At 44.6% G+C, this 20,886-nt stretch overlaps 2 protein-coding genes and 1 long non-coding RNA gene across 7 annotated transcripts in view; 1 reads left to right on the top strand and 2 right to left on the bottom strand.

Moving 5' to 3' along the window:
• Positions 1–8,417, bottom strand: part of LOC112236123 (RNA-binding protein 25) — a 42,748-nt gene extending 34,331 nt beyond the window's left edge. Inside the window, exons 1-7 of one of the 4 annotated variants that reach the window (XM_042330338.1) lie at positions 8,242–8,417; positions 7,764–7,875; positions 7,335–7,384; positions 7,051–7,224; positions 3,835–3,907; positions 2,401–2,561; positions 1,794–1,994 (exon numbers count right to left, since the gene is read on the bottom strand). In XM_042330338.1, the coding sequence (XP_042186272.1) occupies positions 1,794–1,994; positions 2,401–2,561; positions 3,835–3,907; positions 7,051–7,224; positions 7,335–7,384; positions 7,764–7,857 (753 nt within the window). In that variant the 5' untranslated portion in view covers positions 7,858–7,875; positions 8,242–8,417. The remainder of the gene's footprint in view (positions 1–1,793; positions 1,995–2,400; positions 2,562–3,834; positions 3,908–7,050; positions 7,225–7,334; positions 7,385–7,763; positions 7,876–8,241) is intronic. The other 3 variants (XM_042330340.1, XM_042330341.1, XM_042330339.1) reach the window with 3 other exon arrangements.
• A 924-nt stretch (positions 8,418–9,341) lies between these two features.
• On the top strand, positions 9,342–20,219 carry LOC112236124 (arginase-2, mitochondrial). 2 transcript variants are annotated; one of them, XM_024404702.2, is made up of 9 exons: positions 9,342–9,579; positions 9,687–9,759; positions 14,293–14,467; positions 14,700–14,859; positions 15,247–15,341; positions 18,116–18,220; positions 18,464–18,600; positions 19,342–19,524; positions 19,557–20,219. In XM_024404702.2, exons 1-9 carry the CDS (start codon positions 9,469–9,471, stop codon positions 19,559–19,561), a joined length of 1,044 nt encoding a protein of 347 aa, XP_024260470.1. In that variant the 5' UTR covers positions 9,342–9,468; the 3' UTR covers positions 19,562–20,219. The 2 variants fall into 2 exon arrangements, with proteins under 2 accessions (XP_024260470.1, XP_024260469.1); XM_024404701.2 differs by having other exon boundaries at positions 19,342–20,219.
• Positions 14,960–15,166, bottom strand: LOC121847755. Its single transcript, XR_006084660.1, has 2 exons — positions 15,126–15,166; positions 14,960–15,048 (listed from the first exon to the last, which is right to left on the bottom strand). It is a non-coding gene; the product is annotated as an uncharacterized LOC121847755 (long non-coding RNA).
• Positions 20,220–20,886: the final 667 nt, after the last annotated feature.

Raw genomic sequence — 20,886 nt, 5'->3', positions numbered from 1 at the left:
GGACGGACGCTACTGCCTCCCTCTCTCTCTCCGGCTGGACGGACGCTACTGCCTCCTCTCTCTCCGGCTGGACGGACGCTACTGCCTCCTCTCTCTCCGGCTGGACGGACGCTACTGCCTCCTCTCTCTCCGGCTGGACGGACGCTACTGCCTCCTCTCTCTCCGGCTGGACGGACGCTACTGCCTCCTCTCTCTCCGGCTGGACGGACGCTACTGCCTCCTCTCTCTCCGGCTGGACGGACGCTACTGCCTCCTCTCTCTCCGGCTGGACGGACGCTACTGCCTCCTCTCTCTCCGGCTGGACGGACGCTACTGCCTCCTCTCTCTCCGGCTGGACGGACGCTACTGCCTCCTCTCTCTCCGGCTGGACGGACGCTACTGCCTCCTCTCTCTCCGGCTGGACGGACGCTACTGCCTCCTCTCTCTCCGGCTGGACGGACGCAACTGCCTCCTCTCTCTCGGCTGGACGGACGCTACTGCCTCCTCTCTCTCCCGGCTGGACGGACGCTACTGCCTCCTCTCTCTCCGGCTGGACGGACGCTACTGCCTCCTCTCTCTCTCCGGCTGGACGGACGCTACTGCCTCCTCTCTCTCCCGGCTGGACGGACGCTACTGCCTCCTCTCTCTCCCGGCTGGACGGACGCTACTGCCTCCTCTCTCTCCGGCTGGACGGACGCTACTGCCTCCTCTCTCTCCCGGCTGGACGGACGCTACTGCCTCCTCTCTCTCCCGGCTGGACGGACGCTACTGCCTCCTCTCTCTCCCGGCTGGACGGACGCTACTGCCTCCTCTCTCTCCCGGCTGAACGGACGCTACTGCCTCCTCTCTCTCCGGCTGAACGGACGCTACTACCTCCTCTCTCTCCGGCGGAACGGACGCTACTACCTCCTCTCTCCGGCGGAACGGACGCTACTACCTCCTCTCTCTCCGGCGGAACGGACGCTACTACCTCCTCTCTCCGGCGGAACGGACGCTACTACCTCCTCTCTCCGGCGGAACGGACGCTACTACCTCCTCTCTCCAGCGGAACGGACGCTACTACCTCCTCTCTCCCGGGGAACGGACGCTACTACCTCCTCTCTCCGGCGGAACGGACGCTACTACCTCCTCTCTCCGGCGGAACGGACGCTACTACCTCCTCTCTCCGGCGGAACGGACGCTACTACCTCCTCTCTCCGGCGGAACGGACGCTACTACCTCCTCTCTCTCCGGCGGAACGGACGCTACTACCTCCTCTCTCCGGCGGAACGGACGCTACTACCTCCTCTCTCCGGCGGAACGGACGGACGCTACTACCTCCTCTCTCCGGCGGAACGGACGGACGCTACTACCTCCTCTCTCCGGCGGAACGGACGCTACTACCTCCTCTCTCCAGAGGAACGGAAGCTACTACCTCCTCTCTCCGGCGGAACGGACGCTACTACCTCCTCTCTCCGGCGGAACGGACGCTACTACCTCCTCTCTCCAGAGGAACGGACGCTACTACCTCCTCTCTCCAGAGGAACGGACGCTACTACCTCCTCTCTCCAGAGGAACGGAAGCTACTACCTCCTCTCTCCAGAGGAACGGAAGCTACTACCTCCTCTCTCCAGAGGAACGGAAGCTACTACCTCCTCTCTCCAGAGGAACGGAAGCTACTACCTCCTCTCTCCAGAGGAACGGAAGCTACTACCTCCTCTCTCCAGAGGAACGGAAGCTACTACCTCCTCTCTCCAGAGGAACGGAAGCTACTACCTCCTCTCTCCAGAGGAACAGACACTACTACCTCCTCTCTCCTGGGGAACGGACGCTACTACCTCCTCTTTCTTCTCTCTCTTCTTCTTGCGGGGCAGGTTGTCTCCGTCCTGAGAAGGGGCGTTGAGCTCACTGCCGTACTCCCGGATCAACCCCTCGATCGCCCCCTTCACTATCTGGTCACGGCGCTTTGTGTCCTCATCAAGATCCTCCTCCTCCTCCTCCTCCTCTTCCTTGAGCCCGTCCTCTGACATGGCTCCCTATGAGACAGAAACAGAAAGCGGAGACGGAGGTTCTTATTATGACTTTTTGGATATGATATTGACCTTGGCTGTAAATGGAATCATAGGTTGTATCCCGAGTGGTGCAGCGGTCTAATGCACTCCATCTCAGTGCTAGAGACGTCCCTACAGACATCCTGGTTCAAATCCAGGCTGTATCACAACCGGCATAGGGCGGCACACAATTGGCCCAGCGTCGTCCGGGGGTAGGCCGTCATTGTAAATAAGAATGTGTTCTTAAGTGACTTGCCTTGTTAAATAACAGGTTAAATTAAAAATTAAATTAAATCTGAGTCTGTCCTTCATCACCTCTCATGATAGACAGGACATAGGTCTACTGATCACCCCATGTTCTGTGTGTGTGTGTGTGTGTGTGTGTGTTCACCCCGTTGGCGTTCCTCTTCCTAGCCTTCCATTCTTCAAGCTGGGCCTTGGTCTTAGCATCCACCTTAACCAGCAGCTTCTTGTCTCCCAGCAACAGCTCATGTAGCAGACGCAGGGAACGCAGGGTGGACTCTGGCTCCTTGTACTCACAGAAACCAAACGCTACAGAGACACAGACAGAGAGGAAGGGAGCGAGGGAGATAGAGAGCGCGATAGAGAGAGGAAGGGAGTGAGGGAGGAAGAGCGCGATAGAGAGAGGAAGGGAGTGAGGGAGATAGAGAGCGAGATAGAGAGAGGAAGGGAGCGAGGGAGGAAGAGCGCGATAGAGAGAGGAAGGGAGTGAGGGAGATAGAGAGAGTGAAAGAGAGAGAGGGGGAAGGGAAGATGGAGACGGATAGAGAGAGAAGGAGACATGGAAGATGTCACTCACGTTACAAACAGAGAGTGGTTACTAGTGAACGCTCAGGTGGGGGAAAAGACAGGACAAGAGTTAGTACCGAGCTGACAGAGAAAGACAAACTCTGTTCTCTTTAAAATCTTATTTTGAATAAATTAACTGTGATTTACATCAGCGATCAAAAACAAAAGTGCATTTGTTTCTGAAAACCCATCTGTTGTACAGAACTAGAGCCAACTCCTTAACATAACATGAAGCTGGTCTCATCTGACTCCTTGCTGTCCCCAGTCCACCTGGCCATGCTGCTGTTCCAGTTTCAACTGACCTGCCTTATTATTATTCGACCATGCTGGTCATTTATGAACATTTGAACATCTTGGCCATGTTCTGTTATAATCTCCACCCGGCACAGCCAGAAGAGGACTGGCCACCCCTCATAGCCTGGTTCCTCTCGAGGTTTCTTCCTAGGTTTTGGCCTTTCTAGGGAGTTTTTCCTAGCCACCGTGCTTCTACACTTGCATTGCTTGCTGTTTGGGGTTTTATGCTGGGTTTCTGTACAGCACTTTGAGATATCAGCTGATGAAAGAAGGGCTATATAAATAAATTTGGTTTGATCACCTCACCTTAACATAACATGAAGCTGACTATGTAAACAGTCATCATGAGGCTGGTCAACCATGACATTCCAGAGACGTGGCCGTAACCCCACGGTAACAACATGGGCTTGGCGGTAACAACACGGTAACAACATGGGCTTGGCGGTAACAACACGGGCTTGGCGGTAACAACACGGGCTTGGCGGTAACAACACGCTAACAACACGGTAACAACACGGGCTTGAAGGTAACAACACGGTAACAACACGGGCTTGGAGGTAACACGCTAACACGCTAACAACACGCTAACAACACGCTAACAACACGCTAACAACACGCTAACAACACGGTAACAACACGCTAACAACACGCTAACAACACGCTAACAACACGCTAAAAACACAACAAGGAAAGGAAGGAAAGTATAGTAGAAGTGTTGTACCTGTTTTGTTTTTACCTTGCAGTTTCCCAGAAGCCCCTTGGACCCTCTTCCAGCTCAGGACCAGGCCACATTTCTACAGGATGGTGGAAAGAAGGGGACCTCATCTGAGACTAAACACCAATGTCAGAGTGATCCATCATCATTCAATCACATTACTTAATAGTAGAGGTCGACCTCTACTTAATATATGCCCTTTTTTATGTAGACCAGACCCCAAAGAACAGGCAGAAGAAGAGTGCCCAAAGGAAAAATAAAACGCAAGAAGAACCGGATCAAACTAGAAAGGTCATTTTCCTGAAGATGCATTATGTGTTTACAGTAATATGACTGAAACTTATATTGATCTCAGATGGATTGTCTGGGGCCAAAGTTAACCTGCCCTTTCATGTCAGAAAGTCATGACCATCAAGTTTTTAGGGAAAGAGGATCATTTTGTACACTTTGTGAGTTTCACCAATTCCAGTCCCTTTGCTGAAGGACTCCGGGGGATTCTCTACTCTATAATGAATTTATTTTATTTATTATGCCGACATCATCGAAACTATCATTTTCACCTCTAGAAATGAGCCCAATAACATATTGGTAAAAATTATTTTGAAATATTGGACCATGGATATGGGGTTCCCGAGTGGCGCAGGGGTCTAAGGCACGGCATCTCAGTGCTAGAGGCGCCACTACAGACATCCTGGTTAGAATCCAGGCTGTATCACAACCGGCCGTGATCGGGAGTCCCATAGGGCTGCGCACAATTGGCAAAGCGTCGTCCGGGTTTGGCCAGTGTAGGGTGTCATTGTAAATAAGAATTTGATCTTAACCAACTTGCCTAATTAAATAAAGATTAAATTAAATTAAAATAATATAGCCCAGGGTTCTGCAATCTTGTACCTGGAGAGCTACCGTTCTGTAGGTTTTTGCTCCAACCCTAATCTAGTGCACCTGATTCTAATAATTAGCTGGTTGACAAGATTAAATCAGGTTTGTAACAACTGGGGTTGGCCCGAAAACATACAGGAGGGTCTCTCTCCAGGAACAAGGTTGGAGAGCCCTGGACTAGATAGATGTAAACCTACAGTAGGTATCTCTCCAGGAACAGGGTTGGAGAGCCCTGGACTAGATAGATGTAAACCTACAGTAGGTATCTCTCCAGAAACAGGGTTGGAGAGCCCTGGACTAGATAGATGTCAACCTACTGTAGGTATCTCTCCAGAAACAGGGTTGAGGAGCCCTGGACTAGATAGATGTAAACCTACTGTAGGTATCTCTCCAGGAACAGGGTTGGAGAGCCCTGGATTAGATAGATGTAAACCTACAGTAGGTATCTCTCCAGAAACAGGGTTGAGGAGCCCTGGACTAGATAGATGTAAACCTACTGTAGGTATCTCTCCAGGAACAGGGTTGGAGAGCCCTGGATTAGATAGATGTAAACCTACAGTAGGTATCTCTCCAGGAACAGGGTTGGCTTTTGCAACTTCAATGCGCCTCGATAGGAATATTTATCTGGCATTGAACAAGTCGACTAAGTAAACAGGCCAACTATTCTATAGGGTTGTCCGAGTTTGTTCTTAATAACAACATTACATGCAAAAACATTTCGACTGGAAAGGTACATCCTGAGACCTGAGTGATAAAGTAGAGGCTTTGAATGACTTTACCAACAGGCTACATTAGGCTACACACCTCTGTCTGAGTTGAGCGCCGCGTGGTAAGCATTACAGACGGTTTAATTCCATCTGAACATCGGAGTGTCAGCAACAATCATGCATGTCAGTGCCGTGCACACAGCGTAACAGAGAAAATGTCATATTTGAGAACACATTAGGGAATATATTTAATAAAGGGAATACATTTATTCAGGAATATATTTAATAAAGGGAATATATTCATTTTGGGAATATATTTAATAAAGGGAATATATTTAATAAAGGGAATATATTTATTTCAGGAATATATTTAATAAAGGGAATATATTTAATAAAGGGAATATATTTATTCAGGAATATATTTAATAAAGGGAATATATTTATTTCAGGAATATATTTAATAAAGGAAATATATTTATTCAGGAATATATTTAATAAAGGGAATATATTTATTTCAGGAATATATTTAATAAAGGGAATATATTTATTCAGGAATATATTTAATAAAGGGAATATATTTATTTCAGGAATATATTTAATAAAGGGAATATATTTATTCAGGAATATATTTAATAAAGGGAATATATTTATTTCAGGAATATATTTAATAAAGGGAATATATTTATTCAGGAATATATTTAATAAAGGGAATATATTTATTTCAGGAATATATTTAATAAAGGGAATATATTTATTCAAGAATATATTTAATAAAGGGAATATATTTATTTCAGGAATATATTTAATAAAGGGAATATATTTATTCAGGAATATATTTAATAAAGGGAATATATTTATTTCAGGAATATATTTAATAAAGGGAATATATTTATTCAAGAATATATTTAATAAAGGGAATATATTTATTTCAGGAATATATTTAATAAAGGGAATATATTTATTCAGGAATATATTTAATAAAGGGAATATATTTATTCAAGAATATATTTAATAAAGGGAATATATTTATTTCAGGAATATATTTAATAAAGGGAATATATTTATTCAGGAATATATTTAATAAAGGGAATATATTTATTCGGGAATATATTTAGTAGAACAGACATGCTTCTGTATTGACCTCTCCAGAATCCATATGACGGAAATCCGCCACAGTGACTGAGAACTTTAACCCCCCTCTGTGTGATCTCCATACCCCCTCGGTGTGATCTCCATACCCCCCCCCTCTGTGTGATCTCCATACCCCCCTGTGTGATCTCCATACCCCCTCTGTGTGATCTCCATACCCCCCTGTGTGATCTCCATACCCCCTCTGTGTGATCTCCATACCCCCTCTGTGTGATCTCCATACCCCCTCCGTGTGATCTCCATACCCCCTCCGTGTGATCTCCATACCCCCTCCGTGTGATCTCCATACCCCCTCTGTGTGATCTCCATACCCCCTCTGTGTGATCTCCATACCCCCTCCGTGTGATCTCCATACCCCCCCTCTGTGTGATCTCCATACCCCCTCTGTGTGATCTCCATACCCCCCTCCGTGTGACTTGGTTAAACTGAATAAAAGTATTTCTATATAAAATTCCAACCCGTGTTTCCAATCCCAGACTTGCTTTACCGCTAGCAGCTGTCTGACCAGCATGTCTGAAGCCTTCTCGGAGATGTTCCCTACAAACACTGTAGTGGTGGGACCACTGCCCCCCTCCTGGTTCTCCTTGGCTCTGACTGGGTTCAGCTCTTTCCTCTGAGCAGGAGGCTTCTGGACCATAGACACTGTGGTAGGAACCAGGACCTGCAATACAACACAATACACATTAGGAAATAGAGTTGTCCACCAGCCAGTGTGATGAACGTATACCTGTGTGTGTGTGTGTGTGTGTGTTAATAACAGTTCAAGATCACCGTAGGTGCAGAGGTCATTATCCCCATGTGGACTGGAATCATGGGCGTACCTGGAAGAAAACCGAGAGACATCATCATAATCTATCACCTTCAAACTCTCCACTCGGTAGAGCTGAATATCAATATCCCTTAAAGTGGACGAAGAATGTTCTGATATTTAATGAAATATGTTTGCTAATATGGGTGATTGTTAATGGGACACTGTTCCTAGGCCGTCATTGAAAAATAAGAATTTGTTCTTAACTGACTTGCCTAGTTAAATAAAGGTAAAATAAATGACTACAACAAACTAATTGTTTGAAATATCTTTTTTTTTTTTACGGTGGTGCACATTAATGTTATAAACGTTCGTTATCGCATCAATTGAGGCTATTTTTTGCGATATGGATATTTGTCCATATTGCCCAGCTCTACTAGACTTTAACCCACCTGCTGGGACTCCCTGGGGGAACCCTGCGAAGTGGGGAGGGCGAATCCCGGGGGGCAACTGGGGGAGGCGGTTCAGGTGAGGGGGGTACGACATCTTGGGAGGTGGAGTGACCTGGGGGAACAAGAAGAGACGCACAGGTTTAGGGACTACCATGGGGGTACCAATGGATAGATTCTGGCCTGCGGGGATAAACTAGCTAGGCTGGCTATACCGGTTAGCTTAGGTTACTGCTATCCTTAGATATTTGGTTAGCCTACACAACCTAAAAATAAATTTTAAAAAAGCCATGCAATTTAAAGCCATGCAATTTAAACATTCCACATAGGTTAAATTATATATACTGGCTGGTTAGCTAATCAATGCAACAACATTGATGTCACATTCCCTGCTGGCTGGTAGATACCACCGCTACCACGCAAGTTAGCTAGCTAGCTAACGTTATGGACTATTTACTAAAATAGTTTAGTGTTAACATACCTGAAAACAGGCGGCGTGCACACAATGTACTCTTGTGATCAACGTATTATATCTGTTTTCATATAAGTCAGTCTAAATTACTATATGAACGATATTTGATCGGTCTTTCAATAGCTAACTTGCTAGCTACGTTATGCATCTAACAAGGACCTGTGTTTTTTTGCAATGCATTCTGGGATATGAAACATAAATTTAAAAGTTTACCATTTTTCAACACTTGGGGGCGACAGGGGTACATACCGGTCCAAAATACCCCTGTTTATTATCGTACCACCGTTTTGGTTTGTTTTTTCAGGTTTTTGCTCCATAACATGTCAACAGAACAGACACAAACCACTGTATTTAGGTGAAGAGAAGCTGGGCAACGTTCTGTTACATTATGTTCTTCAATAACAACAACACAATTCATCTAAGTTATTGTGTTTTCCACAAAATGAAACAATGGTTGACTTTTACTCTTGGCATAATAAAAATTTACCTATTTGCTATTTTAATAAGCCTATCCTAGCCCCCCAAAAAAAAAAAAAAAAAAAACCACAGGCTTATTGACAGAGCAAATTGGTATATGGTCAATCGGTCGCACTCCACTGCAAGTAAACAGAGGGTACAGACTGATATCTAATATGTTTTTCACAATTATGGAAAGCAGACATCGAGGTCAAGCAACATGTTTGTCAACCGCAGTTTGCTGTGTTGGTGGAAATTTCCGCCCCTGCGAAATTGCGGGATCTTGGGTGCGTTTCAGAAACACAAGACACTCCTTCGGAACAAACCCATCTATTGGACTCATCTCATTGGCTTGTGCGAAGGTGTGGCATGTGGTATTGACGCACGTTCCCCAATGAGGTTTGTCCTGTGTATGCCGTCATTGTAAATAATAATTTGTTCTTAATTAACTGACGTGCCTAATTAAATAAAGGTTCCATCAAAAATAAAATAATCTGATTTTGGGTTTAAAAAAATAAATAATTATAATTATAATTATACGGCCCAGTGATGCTTAGAAACAAATGAAGGGTTACACATTTCAGTTGATCGTGCTCTTGGCATCCTCTCATGAATATTAATGAGATCAAAGGGGAGCATAAGACCAGCCCCCGGTAGAGCATCAACATCATAAGAGAGAAGGGGGATCTTACGGAAGACCTTTTGAATCGCAGCCTTGGTCGTTAAACGGCTGTTATCAATCGTTTCGAAGTTAACGGATAAATTAAATAGGATTTAAACATGACTTTAAGAGGGCCACTGTGTCGTCTCCTACGGACGCAACTCAACAATACCTGTCAGAGCAGAGCGCATTCTGTGGCTGTTTTAGGAGCACCATTCTCAAAAGGACAGGTAAGGAAAAAGCTCATATACTATTAGGATTCATTTATTTAATATGATTATTTGATTAGGCTATTTCGTTTACCAGAATTATTGAACGTTGTCGTTTTTTCTTTTAGAAAAGGGGAGGGGTGGAAAATGGACCCAAAGCCATCAGAGATGCTGGTCTGATCGAGAGACTTTCACATCTGGGTAAGTGATGGAAAATCTTAAAATTATAAAACAAACTTAGAAATGTACTGGTGGATTAAAATAATTGTGTATAAAACGTATTCTAACGTTGAAATAGGTTAATGGTTCATGTGAGAGTTGCTTCCTCTTTTCCTTCTATTACGGGAAGTAAAAGCTTTATGTATTACATCAGTCTTTTACAATAAATGGGTCTAAGCTAATGTTGCCAAAGAAAACAATCATATTTAGGATATTGTTTAGACCTTGAATGCTGGCGATATAAACAGATTTATTTATTTATTTTAATCTTAAACTATTATTATCTCGTAAATAAAACGGTAAAAGAGCGGTTTCATTGGGCCACATGGGCGAGAAAGAATGGGCAAGTCTCTGCTGTCGTCATGCCTTACGCACATACAGAACCTTCCCCGACAAAGCGCACTCTCTCCTCCCATGTAGTACTACAGCTCTCCCTTTGTACGCTCGCGCCTATAATAGATTAATTGAAGGCCCTATCGCTGTCTTGAAAGATGAAAATAAAAAAATAGTTTGTGTAAACCTAACAGTGAGATTGTATCACCCATCCGGCTCCACGTGACTGCATACTGTAACGTTGCTGTCTTTGGTAATATACAGACTGTGTTCAAATCCAGAGTAAACCATGGGCTTGTTTCAGACGGTGGACCAATCTGAGCAAGGAGGCGCATAAACTGCGTCAGACAATATTCTTACACTTCCAAATACTTAATAATTAAATAATTAAAAGGGTCAGATCTTAATTGTGAAAAGATAAAATAATCTACATAGGCTAGGCTAGGGATGCCACACAGAACGAGTTTTTCTCAGCAAAACGGGTCGCATTAGTTGGTAAATCGTAGAACATTGTCCATGTGTGAGGCTACTTGTCTGCCTAAGGACCGGGTCTTAGCAGAGGCTCATTCATTTCCTCAGACAAGATGATTCCACTTCTAAACCAATGGGATTATTGTCAGGTCATAAATAGTGAGTCCTATGATGTCCCAGAGAATGGCAAGTTCTCAGCACACACAACACATCTGAATGAAGTGAGTGTAAACGTTCAAGTGAGACACAAATGTTCCAGTGTAGAGAACGCCAGGTTCAGTTCTGGAATGTGCAAGTCATTTCCTGTAATCTTAGCTTCATCTCATCCCTGAGCACTCAGCGGTGGGACAGATCAACAGCATGCACTCATGGCACGACAAGGTGCTTTTTTTTGGAGGGCAGTTACCCAATCAACCGTCCCACCCAGTCAACCATTCCCAGGGACGGTCTGTGGTGTAATATGAGAAGCCTATCTTTAGATGGTGTTTTTTTTTCTCTCTCTGTTGTCGGATGTGAACCACTGGCATACTTTTAACAAGACATCAAACCCCATAAGAAACACCAACATTTTTAAATACACGAATCCAAGGGGATTTTATGGCATTTAAGTGCTTTTATTTTTAGTTTTATATGAGCCCAGACTACTGGTACATTTATAAGTATTTGTGACCTCTGTTGTAACTTGCAGCTCATTGGGAAGAAAAATGTTCCGTTTACTCTGACTAAAGGCCTTTAGTCAATCTTTGAGATCAATGCTTTGCTCATCTCCTGCTGTGTCCAAGCACGTGCCTTGTTGATATGACTCATGATCTCTTGTAAAATCATTCACTTGGTTTGTAATATATTTCAGTTGTTTGAAAAAGTGGACTTAAACTGCTGAGATGAGAAGTTAAAAAAAAAAAAAAAAAATTAAATATGAAAAGTAAATAACTTTTTTCTGATGCTAATTTGGCAACAATGAGACTAAAAATGATATCCTCCTTTTAATATCTAGAAGACTGAGATGTTCAGTCATTGTGCACTTTTCAAGAAACATCCCTTTGAACTGCATCAAATATCACTGGCGTTGCCTCAAGTGTAAATACATACTGTATTAGATCATGATTGCATGAACAGAGATGCCCCCCCACCCCCCCTCCCGAGTACCGGATTCAGCTATTCCTGTCCAGCGGTCTAAGATGGTAACATGGGGGTGTGTTAGACATAACGAGGTACCACATTGGTCTTGATCAGCAAAGTAACTCTACACCCACCAATCCAGTGGAATATTGTCACCCACAGATGTTGTTTCAAATCCCTTGTTTACTTCAACTCTTAAGTCATTAGTCCGAGGTGCCGATACTAGTAGATTGGGTGCATTGCAACTCAATTTCGTCGCAGTGGTAGCAGGAGGTGATCTTGTCTTGGAGAAACCTGAGAGGACACACGTAGGAAATGGGACACGTGGAAAGTAGTGCCCAGTCAGACATACAGGGGTTCCAGTGACAGCTTGAATGACTCCGTCTCGGCAATCAGAGATGCTATGAGAGGGGGGTGTAAAAGAGAGCAAGGGTAGAGGGGGTTGGACATCAGAGCCTGGAGAAAGACCCTTTGGGGTGGCGAGTAGCCTAGTGGTTAACGCGTTGGGCCAGTAACCCTGGTTGCTGGATCGAATCCCTGAGCTGACAAGGTAAAAATCTATCATTCTTCCCCTGAGCAAGGCAGTTAACCCACTGTTCCTAGGCTGTCATTGTAAATAAGAATTTGTTCTTAACTGACTTGCCTAGTTAAATAAAGGTTTAAAAAAATATACAGTTGAAGTCGGAAGTTTACATACACCTTAGCCAAGTACATTTAATCTCCGTTTTTCACAATTCCTGACATTTAATCCGAGTAAAAATTAATTGCCTGTCTTAGGTCAGTTAGGATCACCAATTTATTTTAAGAATGTGAAATGTCAGAATAATATAGTAGAGAGAATTATTTATTTATTTCTTTCATCACATTCCCAGTGGGTCAGAAGTTTACATACACTCAATTAGTATTTGGTAGCATTGCCTTTAAATTGTTTAACTTGGGTCAAACATTTGGGGTAGCCTTCCACAAGTTTCCCACAATAAGTTGGGTGATTTTTGGCCCATTCCTCCTGACAGAGCTGGTGTAACTGAGTCGGGTTTGTAGGCCTCCTTGCTCACACACGCTTTTTCAGTTCTGCCCACACATTTTCTATAAGATTGAGGTCAGGGCTTTGTGATGGCCACTCCAATACCTTGACTTTGTTGTCCTTAAGCCATTTTACCACAACTTTGGAAGTATGCTCGGGGTCATTGTCCATTTGGAAGACCCATTTGCGACCAAGCTTTAACTTCCGGACTGATGTCTTGAGATGTTGCTTCAATGTATCCACATAATTTTCCGCCTCATGATGCCATCTATTTTGTGAAGTGCACCAGACCCTCCTGCAGCAAAGCACCCCCACAACATGATGCTGCCACCCCCGTGCTTCACGGTTGGGATGGTGTTCTTCGGCTTGCAAGCCTCCACCTTTTTCCTCCAAACATAACGATGGTCATTATGGGCAAACAGTTCTATTTCTGTTTCATCAGACCAGAGGACATTTCTCCAAAAAGTACGATCTTTGTCCCAAACCGTAGTCTGGCTTTTTTATGGCGGTTTTGGAGCAGAGGCTTCTTCCTTGCTGAGCGGCCTTTCAGGTTATGTCGATATAGGACTCATTTTACTGTGGATATAGATACTTTTGTACCCGTTTCCTCCAGCATCTTCACAAGGTCCTTTGCTGTTGTTCTGGGATGGATTTGCACTTTTCACACCAAAGTACGTTCATCTCTAGGAGACAGAACGCGTCTCCTTCCTGAGCGGTATGATGGCTGCGTGGTCCCATGGTGTTTATACTTGCGTACTATTGTTTGTACAGATGAATGTTGTACCTTCAGGCGTTTAGAAATTGCTCCGAAGTAGGAACCAGACTTGTGGAGGTCTACATTTTTTTTCTGAGGTCTTGGCTGATTTATTTTGATTTCCCCATGATGTCAAGCAAAGAGGCACTGAGTTGGAAGGTAGGCCTTTAAATACATCCACAGGTACACCTCCAGTTGACTCAAATGATGTCAATTAGCCAGAAGCTTCTAAAGCCATGACATAATTTTCTGGAATTTTCCAAGCTGTTTTAAGGCACAGTCAACTTAGTGTATGTAAACTTCTGACCCACTGGAATTGAAATAATCTGTCTGTAAACAAGTGTAGGAAAAATGACTTGTGTCGTGCACAAAGTAGATGTCCTAACCGACTTACCAAAACTATAGTTTGTTAACAAGACATTTGTGGAGTGGTTGAAAAACCTTCGACTGTGTGTGTGTGTGTAGCTTAATGTGACAGTGAAAATACTGCCACAACCGTCTGGGCCACAAACTCACATCCCTTCAACACAACAAGCTCTAGAAGCAGCTTCCATCCAACAAATCCAGAAAAGCCAAGGCTGTTTCTCCATCTGGGATCTAGATCCTTCTAGGTCTCAGGAATCCATCAGTTATGCACTTAGCCATGAACAAAATTCCTCCATTTGCTGTTAATAAATTAATCCAGTTTTTATTTTTTTTAACAATAATGAATGTAAAAAATACCTTTTAATTTCCTCATGCAGTGCATGACAGTTATTTGATTTCATTGTGCAGATTACCCAGTGCATGACATTTATTTGATTTCATTGTGCAGATTACCCAGTGCATGACTTTGGAGACCTGAGCTTCCAGCATCTGGAGAAGGACGAGCCCTACATGCACGTCCCCTTCCCTCGCACTGTGGGCAGAGCTAACAAACTGCTGTCAGGGGCCGTCAGCAACGCTGTGGGAGCCGGACACACTACCATCATGCTGGGAGGAGACCACAGGTACATACCACAACAACAACCCTTTATGTTCTCGAAGAACACTGTGGTTATTTTACCAACAGCGACTTATAGAACTGTCAACGTTGACAGTGTTAGGAAATGAAGTATTAGGCTTAGGACCCTAGACACAGCGAGAGTAACCTGGGTAACCAGCTTCTTTATGATAGGTCATTGTTCCCAGGGAATAATGGTGATTGGATACTAACTCACTTCCTGATCTCTCTCCTCGCAGCCTGGCCATTGGTTCAGTGGAAGGCCATGCCAAGCAGCGTCCTGACCTGTGTCTGATCTGGGTCGACGCCCACGCTGACATAAACACGCCCTTCACCTCTCCCTCAGGCAACCTCCACGGACAGTCGGTGGCCTTCATGCTCAAAGAGCTGCAGAACAAGGTCAGAGAACGGGGCCTTGGGGCATTCTCACTAGCCTAGTTCTTCCGCTGAGACATGCCTGTAGACTATTATATCTATCTGCCTGGTCCCAGATCTGTTCGTGCTGCATAACCTTCTTTTAGATACCATAGGAGTCTACAACCATGTCTCAGGACAAGCCTGTTCCCAGATCTGTTTGTGCTGTATAACCTTCTTTTAGATACCATAGGAGTCTACAACCATGTCTCAGGACAAGCCTGTTCCCAGATCTGTTTGTGCTGTATAACCTACTCCTATTGGCATGTCATGTTCTGAGAGCAGTCTATATTCTCACTACAACAAGGCTACACTTTACGACAGTAAAACTCCTCTGCCCTGATACTCACCTCTTGTTATTGTTGTCTGTAGATGCCAGAGCTCCCAGGCTTCTCCTGGGTGAAGCCCTTCCTGTCGGCTAAAGACCTGGTCTACATTGGCCTAAGAGACGTAGACCCGGGAGAGTAGTAAGTACACTTCTCTGTACACTACTAAGTACAATAATCTGGATTATAACACACAGTTAAAACCCTTGGTTTAAGTAGTAGTATAGTAGTATAGTAGTAGTAGCTGAGTACAACAGGTGTAGAACGTACAGTGAAATGCTTACTGAAAAGCCCCTAACCAACAAATGCATTTAAAAAAAATATGGACAAGAATAAGAGATAAAAGTAACAAGTAATTAGAGGAGCAGTAAAATAACAATAGCGAGACTATATACAGGGGGTACCGGTACAGAGTCAATGTGGAGGCTATATACAGGGGGTACCGGTACAGAGTCAATGTGGAGGCTATATACAGGGGGTACTGGGGGTACCGGTACAGAGTCAATGTGGAGGCTATATACAGGGGGTACCGGTACAGAGTCAATGTGGAGGCTATATACAGGGGGTACCGGTACAGAGTCAATGTGGAGGCTATATACAGGGGTACCGGTACAGAGTCAATGTGGAGGCTATATACAGGGGGTACCGGTACAGAGTCAATGTGGAGGCTATATACAGGGTGTTACGGTACAGAGTCAATGTGGAGGCTATATACAGGGTGTTACGGTACAGAGTCAATGTGGAGGCTATATACAGGGGGTACCGGTACAGAGTCAATGTGGAGGCTATATACGGGGGGTACCGGTACAGAGTCAATGTGGAGGCTATATACAGGGGTACTGGTACAGAGTCAATGTGGAGGCTATATACAGGGGGTACCGGTACAGAGTCAATGTGGAGACTATAAACAGGGGTACTGGTACAGAGTCAATGTGTGGAGGCACCGGTTAGTTGAGGTAATATGTACATGTAGGTAGAGTTATTAAAGTGACTGCATAGATGATAACAACAGAGAGTGGTGTAAAATAGGGGGGAAAATAGTCAACCTGTCAGGATGCTCTCAATGGTGCAGCTGTAGAACCTTTTGAGGATCTGAGGACTGTTGTGTTGTGTCATCTGCAAACTTAATGATGGTGTTGGAGTCGTGCCTGGCTGTGCAGTCATGAGTGAACAGGGAGTACAGGAGGGGACTGAGCACGCACCCCTGAGGGTTCCCCTGTGTTGAGGATCAGCGTGGCGGTTGTGTTGTGTTGTTACCTACCCTTACCACCTGGGGGCGGCCCGTCAGGAAGTCCAGGATCCAGTTGTAGAGGGAGGTGTTTAGTCCCAGGGTCTTTAGCTTATTGATGAGCTTTGAGGGCACTATGGTGTTGAACGCTGAGCTGTAGTCAATGAATAGCATTCTGACATAGGTGTTCCTTTTGTCCAGGTGGGGAAGGATGGTGCAGTAGAGATTGCATCATCTGTGGATCTGTTAGGGCGGTATGCAAAATGGAGTGGGTCTAGGGTTTCTGGGATAATGGTGTTGATGTGAGCCATTACCAGCCTTTCAAAGCACTTCATGGCAATGGATGTGAGTTCTACAGGTCTGTAGTCATTTAGACAGGTTACCTTTGTGTTCTTGGGCACAGGGACTATGGTGGTCTGCTTGAAACATGTTGGTATTACAGACTCAATCAGGGACATGTTGAAAATGTCAGTGAAGACACCTGCCAGTTGGTCAGCACATGCCCGGAGCACACGTCCTGGTAATCCGTCTGGCCCTGCGGTGTTGTAACTTTAATGGGTTACAGAGTTGATGTTTACAGTTAATTCATTGAGCTGTATCTACAACCAATGATGGTTTTCCACCTCTGGATGGGCGTTTTCTTGTTTGCTTATGGCGGAATACAGCTCATTCAATGCTGTCTTAGTGCCAACCTCAGTCTGTGGTGGTATGTAGACAGCTACAAAAAACACAGATGAAAACTCTCTCTAGGTAGATAGACCACACTAAAGCTTATCATGAGAAACTCTACCTCAGGCGAGCAATAGCTCGAGACTTCCTTAGATATGGTGCACCAGCTGTTATTTACAAAAATACATAGTCCGTCGCCTCCCCTTGTCTTACCAGACGCCGCTGTTCTATCCAGCCGGTACAGCGTATAACCAGCCAGCTGTATGTTGATAGTGTCGTCGTTCAGCAACGACTCCGGGAAGCATAAGATATTACAGTTTTGAATGTCCCGTTGGTAATTTAATCTTCCGCGTAGGTCATCTATTTTATTCTCCAAAGATTGAACGTTTGCTAGCAAAACGGAAGGAAGTGGAGGTTTATTCAATCGCCTAGGAATTCTCAGATGGCAGCCTTTTTCTCTTTCTCCTCTTCACGCAAATCACGGGGATCTTGGCCTGTTCCTGAGAAAGCGGTATATCATTTGCGTCGGGCTCGTCAGACTCATTAAAGGCAAAAAATGATTCTGCTAGTCCATGCTGAGTAATCGCAGTCCTGATGTCTAGAAGTTATTTTCGGTCATAAGAGACGGTAGTGGCAAAATTATGTACAAAATAAGTTTTAAAAAACAATAAGTTACAAACAATGCAAATAAACAAACAAACTTATATCTCTAGTGTATTGTAGCAGTAGTTTACACTTCCATTACATTTTAGTCATTAGCAGATACTCTTATCCAGAGTGATTCACAGTGCATTCAACTTAAGGTAGCTAGGTGGGACAACCACATACCAGTCATACCACAGTCTTGGTTTCGTCTTTGTGTTTCTGTATTCTATTGATCTGGATAAGATTGTCTGCTAACTGACTCAAATATGAATTGACTTGTTTGAAAAAAAAAAAAAATTGTACACAAAATTGACATCCAAATATACTTCCAGACATGATACTAATGACATTCTACTCTCCTTTCTCCTCACAGCGACATCCTGAAGGACTTGGGTGTCCAGTACTTCACAATGAGAGACATCGACAGGCTCGGCATCCAGAGAGTCATGGAAGTCACTTTCGACCACCTCTTGTCAAGGTCATTGAATTACACCATACCATTGTGGTCGATAGCTTGGATGTATTTAGTCATTGTGGTCGATAGCTTGGATGTATTTAGTCATTGTGGTCGATAGCTTGGATGTATTTAGCCATTGTGGTCGATAGCTTGGATGTATTTAGTTGACAATTTGGATGCATTCAGTTGACAGTTGAATTTGAGTTGAAAGTTGATTCGCCGAACTGTATTCTCAACCCATTTTCTTCTTCTCTTGTCCAACAGGAAGCAGCGGCCGATCCATCTGAGTTTTGACATTGATGCGATGGACCCGTCTTTGGCCCCAGCCACAGGAACACCAGTGAACGGAGGTCTGACTTACAGAGAAGGAATCTGGATCACAGAGGAGATCCACAACACAGGTATGTTAGGGCTATAATTATTCTGTTTTGAGAAGAGGGAGTTTAAAAAATATATATATTCACATGGCCATACATAGCCGATGTGAAATTGCTAGCTAGTTAGCGGTGTTTCAATCGGTGACGTCACTCGCTCTGAGACCTTGAAGTAGGGCCGCAGCTTTTGTGGAGCGATGGGTAATGATGCTTCGAGGGTGACTGTTGACGTGTGCAGAGCGTCCCTGGTTCGCGCCCAGGTCGGGGCGAGGGGACGGACGTAAAGTCTCTACTGTTACACATAGATACTGAAATACATGGATAATGATCAGAAATTTGCCTTCAAACAAAGAAACTGTCACACGAACATATTCAGAAGAAATAAGGAGGGAAGGTCTGTCGTTAAACTTGGAGAAGTTTCTTCAAGTAGGAATGAAGGATGTAGGTAATGTTGTCAGTCTGGTGTAGAAGGATTGTTCTACTCGGTTATATCACCAGCTGGGTGTTCTGTGTGCAGGGAGTTTTGAATGTTTGTTTTAGTTCCTCTAAGTTATGGCCGACTCTTGGTAGGATGAGAATAGTGGGTACGTAACCTTTATTATATTTATACTTATGGTACGATGAGAATATAAACGTTGTCTATGAAGTAACATTTCGATCTGAAACATTGTTTGACGTCCAGTTTCTTTGTTTGAAGTAAAATTTCTGTCTGCAACGTTCTACCAAAGGAACTGAAACTAATAGATTGTACTTGTGTTTAATCTCCAGGGTTGTTGTCAGTGATGGACCTTGTTGAGGTCAACCCAGACCTGGGGGCGAGTCGTGAGGCGGTGGAGAGCACTGCTTCCATGGCGGTGGACGTCATCGCATCCGCCCTAGGGCAGACCCGTGAGGGAGGTCCCATCACCCAGGAGTCACAAACGCTTAAAGAGGACACGGAACAGCTCCGGCTCTAGAACACACAGCTTCTAGAACACACAGCTTCTAGAACACACAGCTTCTAGAACACACAGCTTCTAGAAGACTAAGAACTTTCAACATGTGACCACTTGGCATTCCTGAATTCTAAAAGACTTTACCTACACACACTGATGCAGTAGTTGGAAAGCCTTCTGTGTGTGTGGTGCTGTATGGCAACCTGTTCAACAGACAGTCAAACTTCAACCATGACTGAACTTGTAATAACCAATAAGCCCCAATTAAAGGCTTTATACGCCTTATTTACTAAGATGACTTGAAAAACTTAGCCTGGGCCCAGATCTTTGCTATCATATCATCTGTTTGGCAGGACAAGGAATCACACAAAATAGTCACACAAACAGACTGGTACCCAGGCTATAGAAAGCTCTCATCTAAAATGTCAACTGTAATTGATGTGATCAGCTGGTCTCCCTGGCCTTTGGAAAGACAGCCTCCCTAGCTCCACTAGGGAAATGTTGACTGTATTTGACCGTGATCAGCAGTGTGCCATAGACATAGTGATCAGCAGTGTGCCATAGACATAGTGATCAGCGGTATGCCATAGACATAGTGATCAGCAGTGTGCCATAGACATAGTGATCAGCAGTGTGCCATAGACATAGTGATCAGCGGTATGCCATAGACATAGTGATCAGCAGTATGCCATAGACATAGTGATCAGCAGTGTGCCATACACTTTATTTAACCAGGCAAGTCAGTTAAGAACAAATTATTATTTTCAATGACGGCCTAGGAACAGTGGTTTAACTGCCTGTTCAGGGGCAGAACGATAGATTTGTACCTTGTCAGCTCGGGGGTATGAACTTGCAATCTTTACAGTTGCTAGTCCAACACTCTAACCACTAGGCTACCCTACCTCCTCTACACTCTAACCACTAGGCTACCCTGCCGCCTCTACACTCTAACCACTAGGCTACCCTACCTCCTCTACACTCTAACCACTAGGCTACCCTACCTCCTCTACACTCTAACCACTAGGCTACCCTACCTCCTCTACACTCTAACCACTAGGCTACCCTACCTCCTCTACACTCTAACCACTAGGCTACCCTACCTCCTCTACACTCTAACCACTAGGCTACCCTACCTCCTCTACACTCTAACCACTAAGCTACCCTACCTCCTCTACACTCTAACCGCTAGGCTACCCTACCTCCTCTACACTCTAACCACTAGGCTACCCTGCCGCCCCTCCACTCTAACCACTAGGCTACCTACCTCCTCTACACTCTAACCACTAGGCTACCCTACCTCCTCTACACTCTAACCACTAGGCTACCCTACCTCCTCTACACTCTAACCACTAGGCTACCCTACCTCCTCTACACTCTA

The sequence above is a fragment of the Oncorhynchus tshawytscha genome, linkage group LG11 (assembly GCF_018296145.1).
Source record: "Oncorhynchus tshawytscha isolate Ot180627B linkage group LG11, Otsh_v2.0, whole genome shotgun sequence".
Taxonomy (NCBI): domain Eukaryota; kingdom Metazoa; phylum Chordata; class Actinopteri; order Salmoniformes; family Salmonidae; genus Oncorhynchus; species Oncorhynchus tshawytscha.
This window is presented reverse-complemented; position numbering and strand designations above follow the sequence as displayed.

What these genes read in the sequence shown, in the direction of transcription:
- LOC112236124 (XM_024404702.2), top strand. Translation starts at nt 9,469, where the DNA reads ATGACTTTAAGAGGGCCACTGTGTCGTCTCCTACGGACGCAACTCAAC. An exon ending in CGAGAGACTTTCACATCTGG is followed by an intron (nt 9,760 to 14,292) that starts GTAAGTGATGGA and finishes TTCATTGTGCAG; the next exon opens with ATTACCCAGTGCATGACTTT. An exon ending in TCAAAGAGCTGCAGAACAAG is followed by an intron (nt 14,860 to 15,246) that starts GTCAGAGAACGG and finishes TGTTGTCTGTAG; the next exon opens with ATGCCAGAGCTCCCAGGCTT.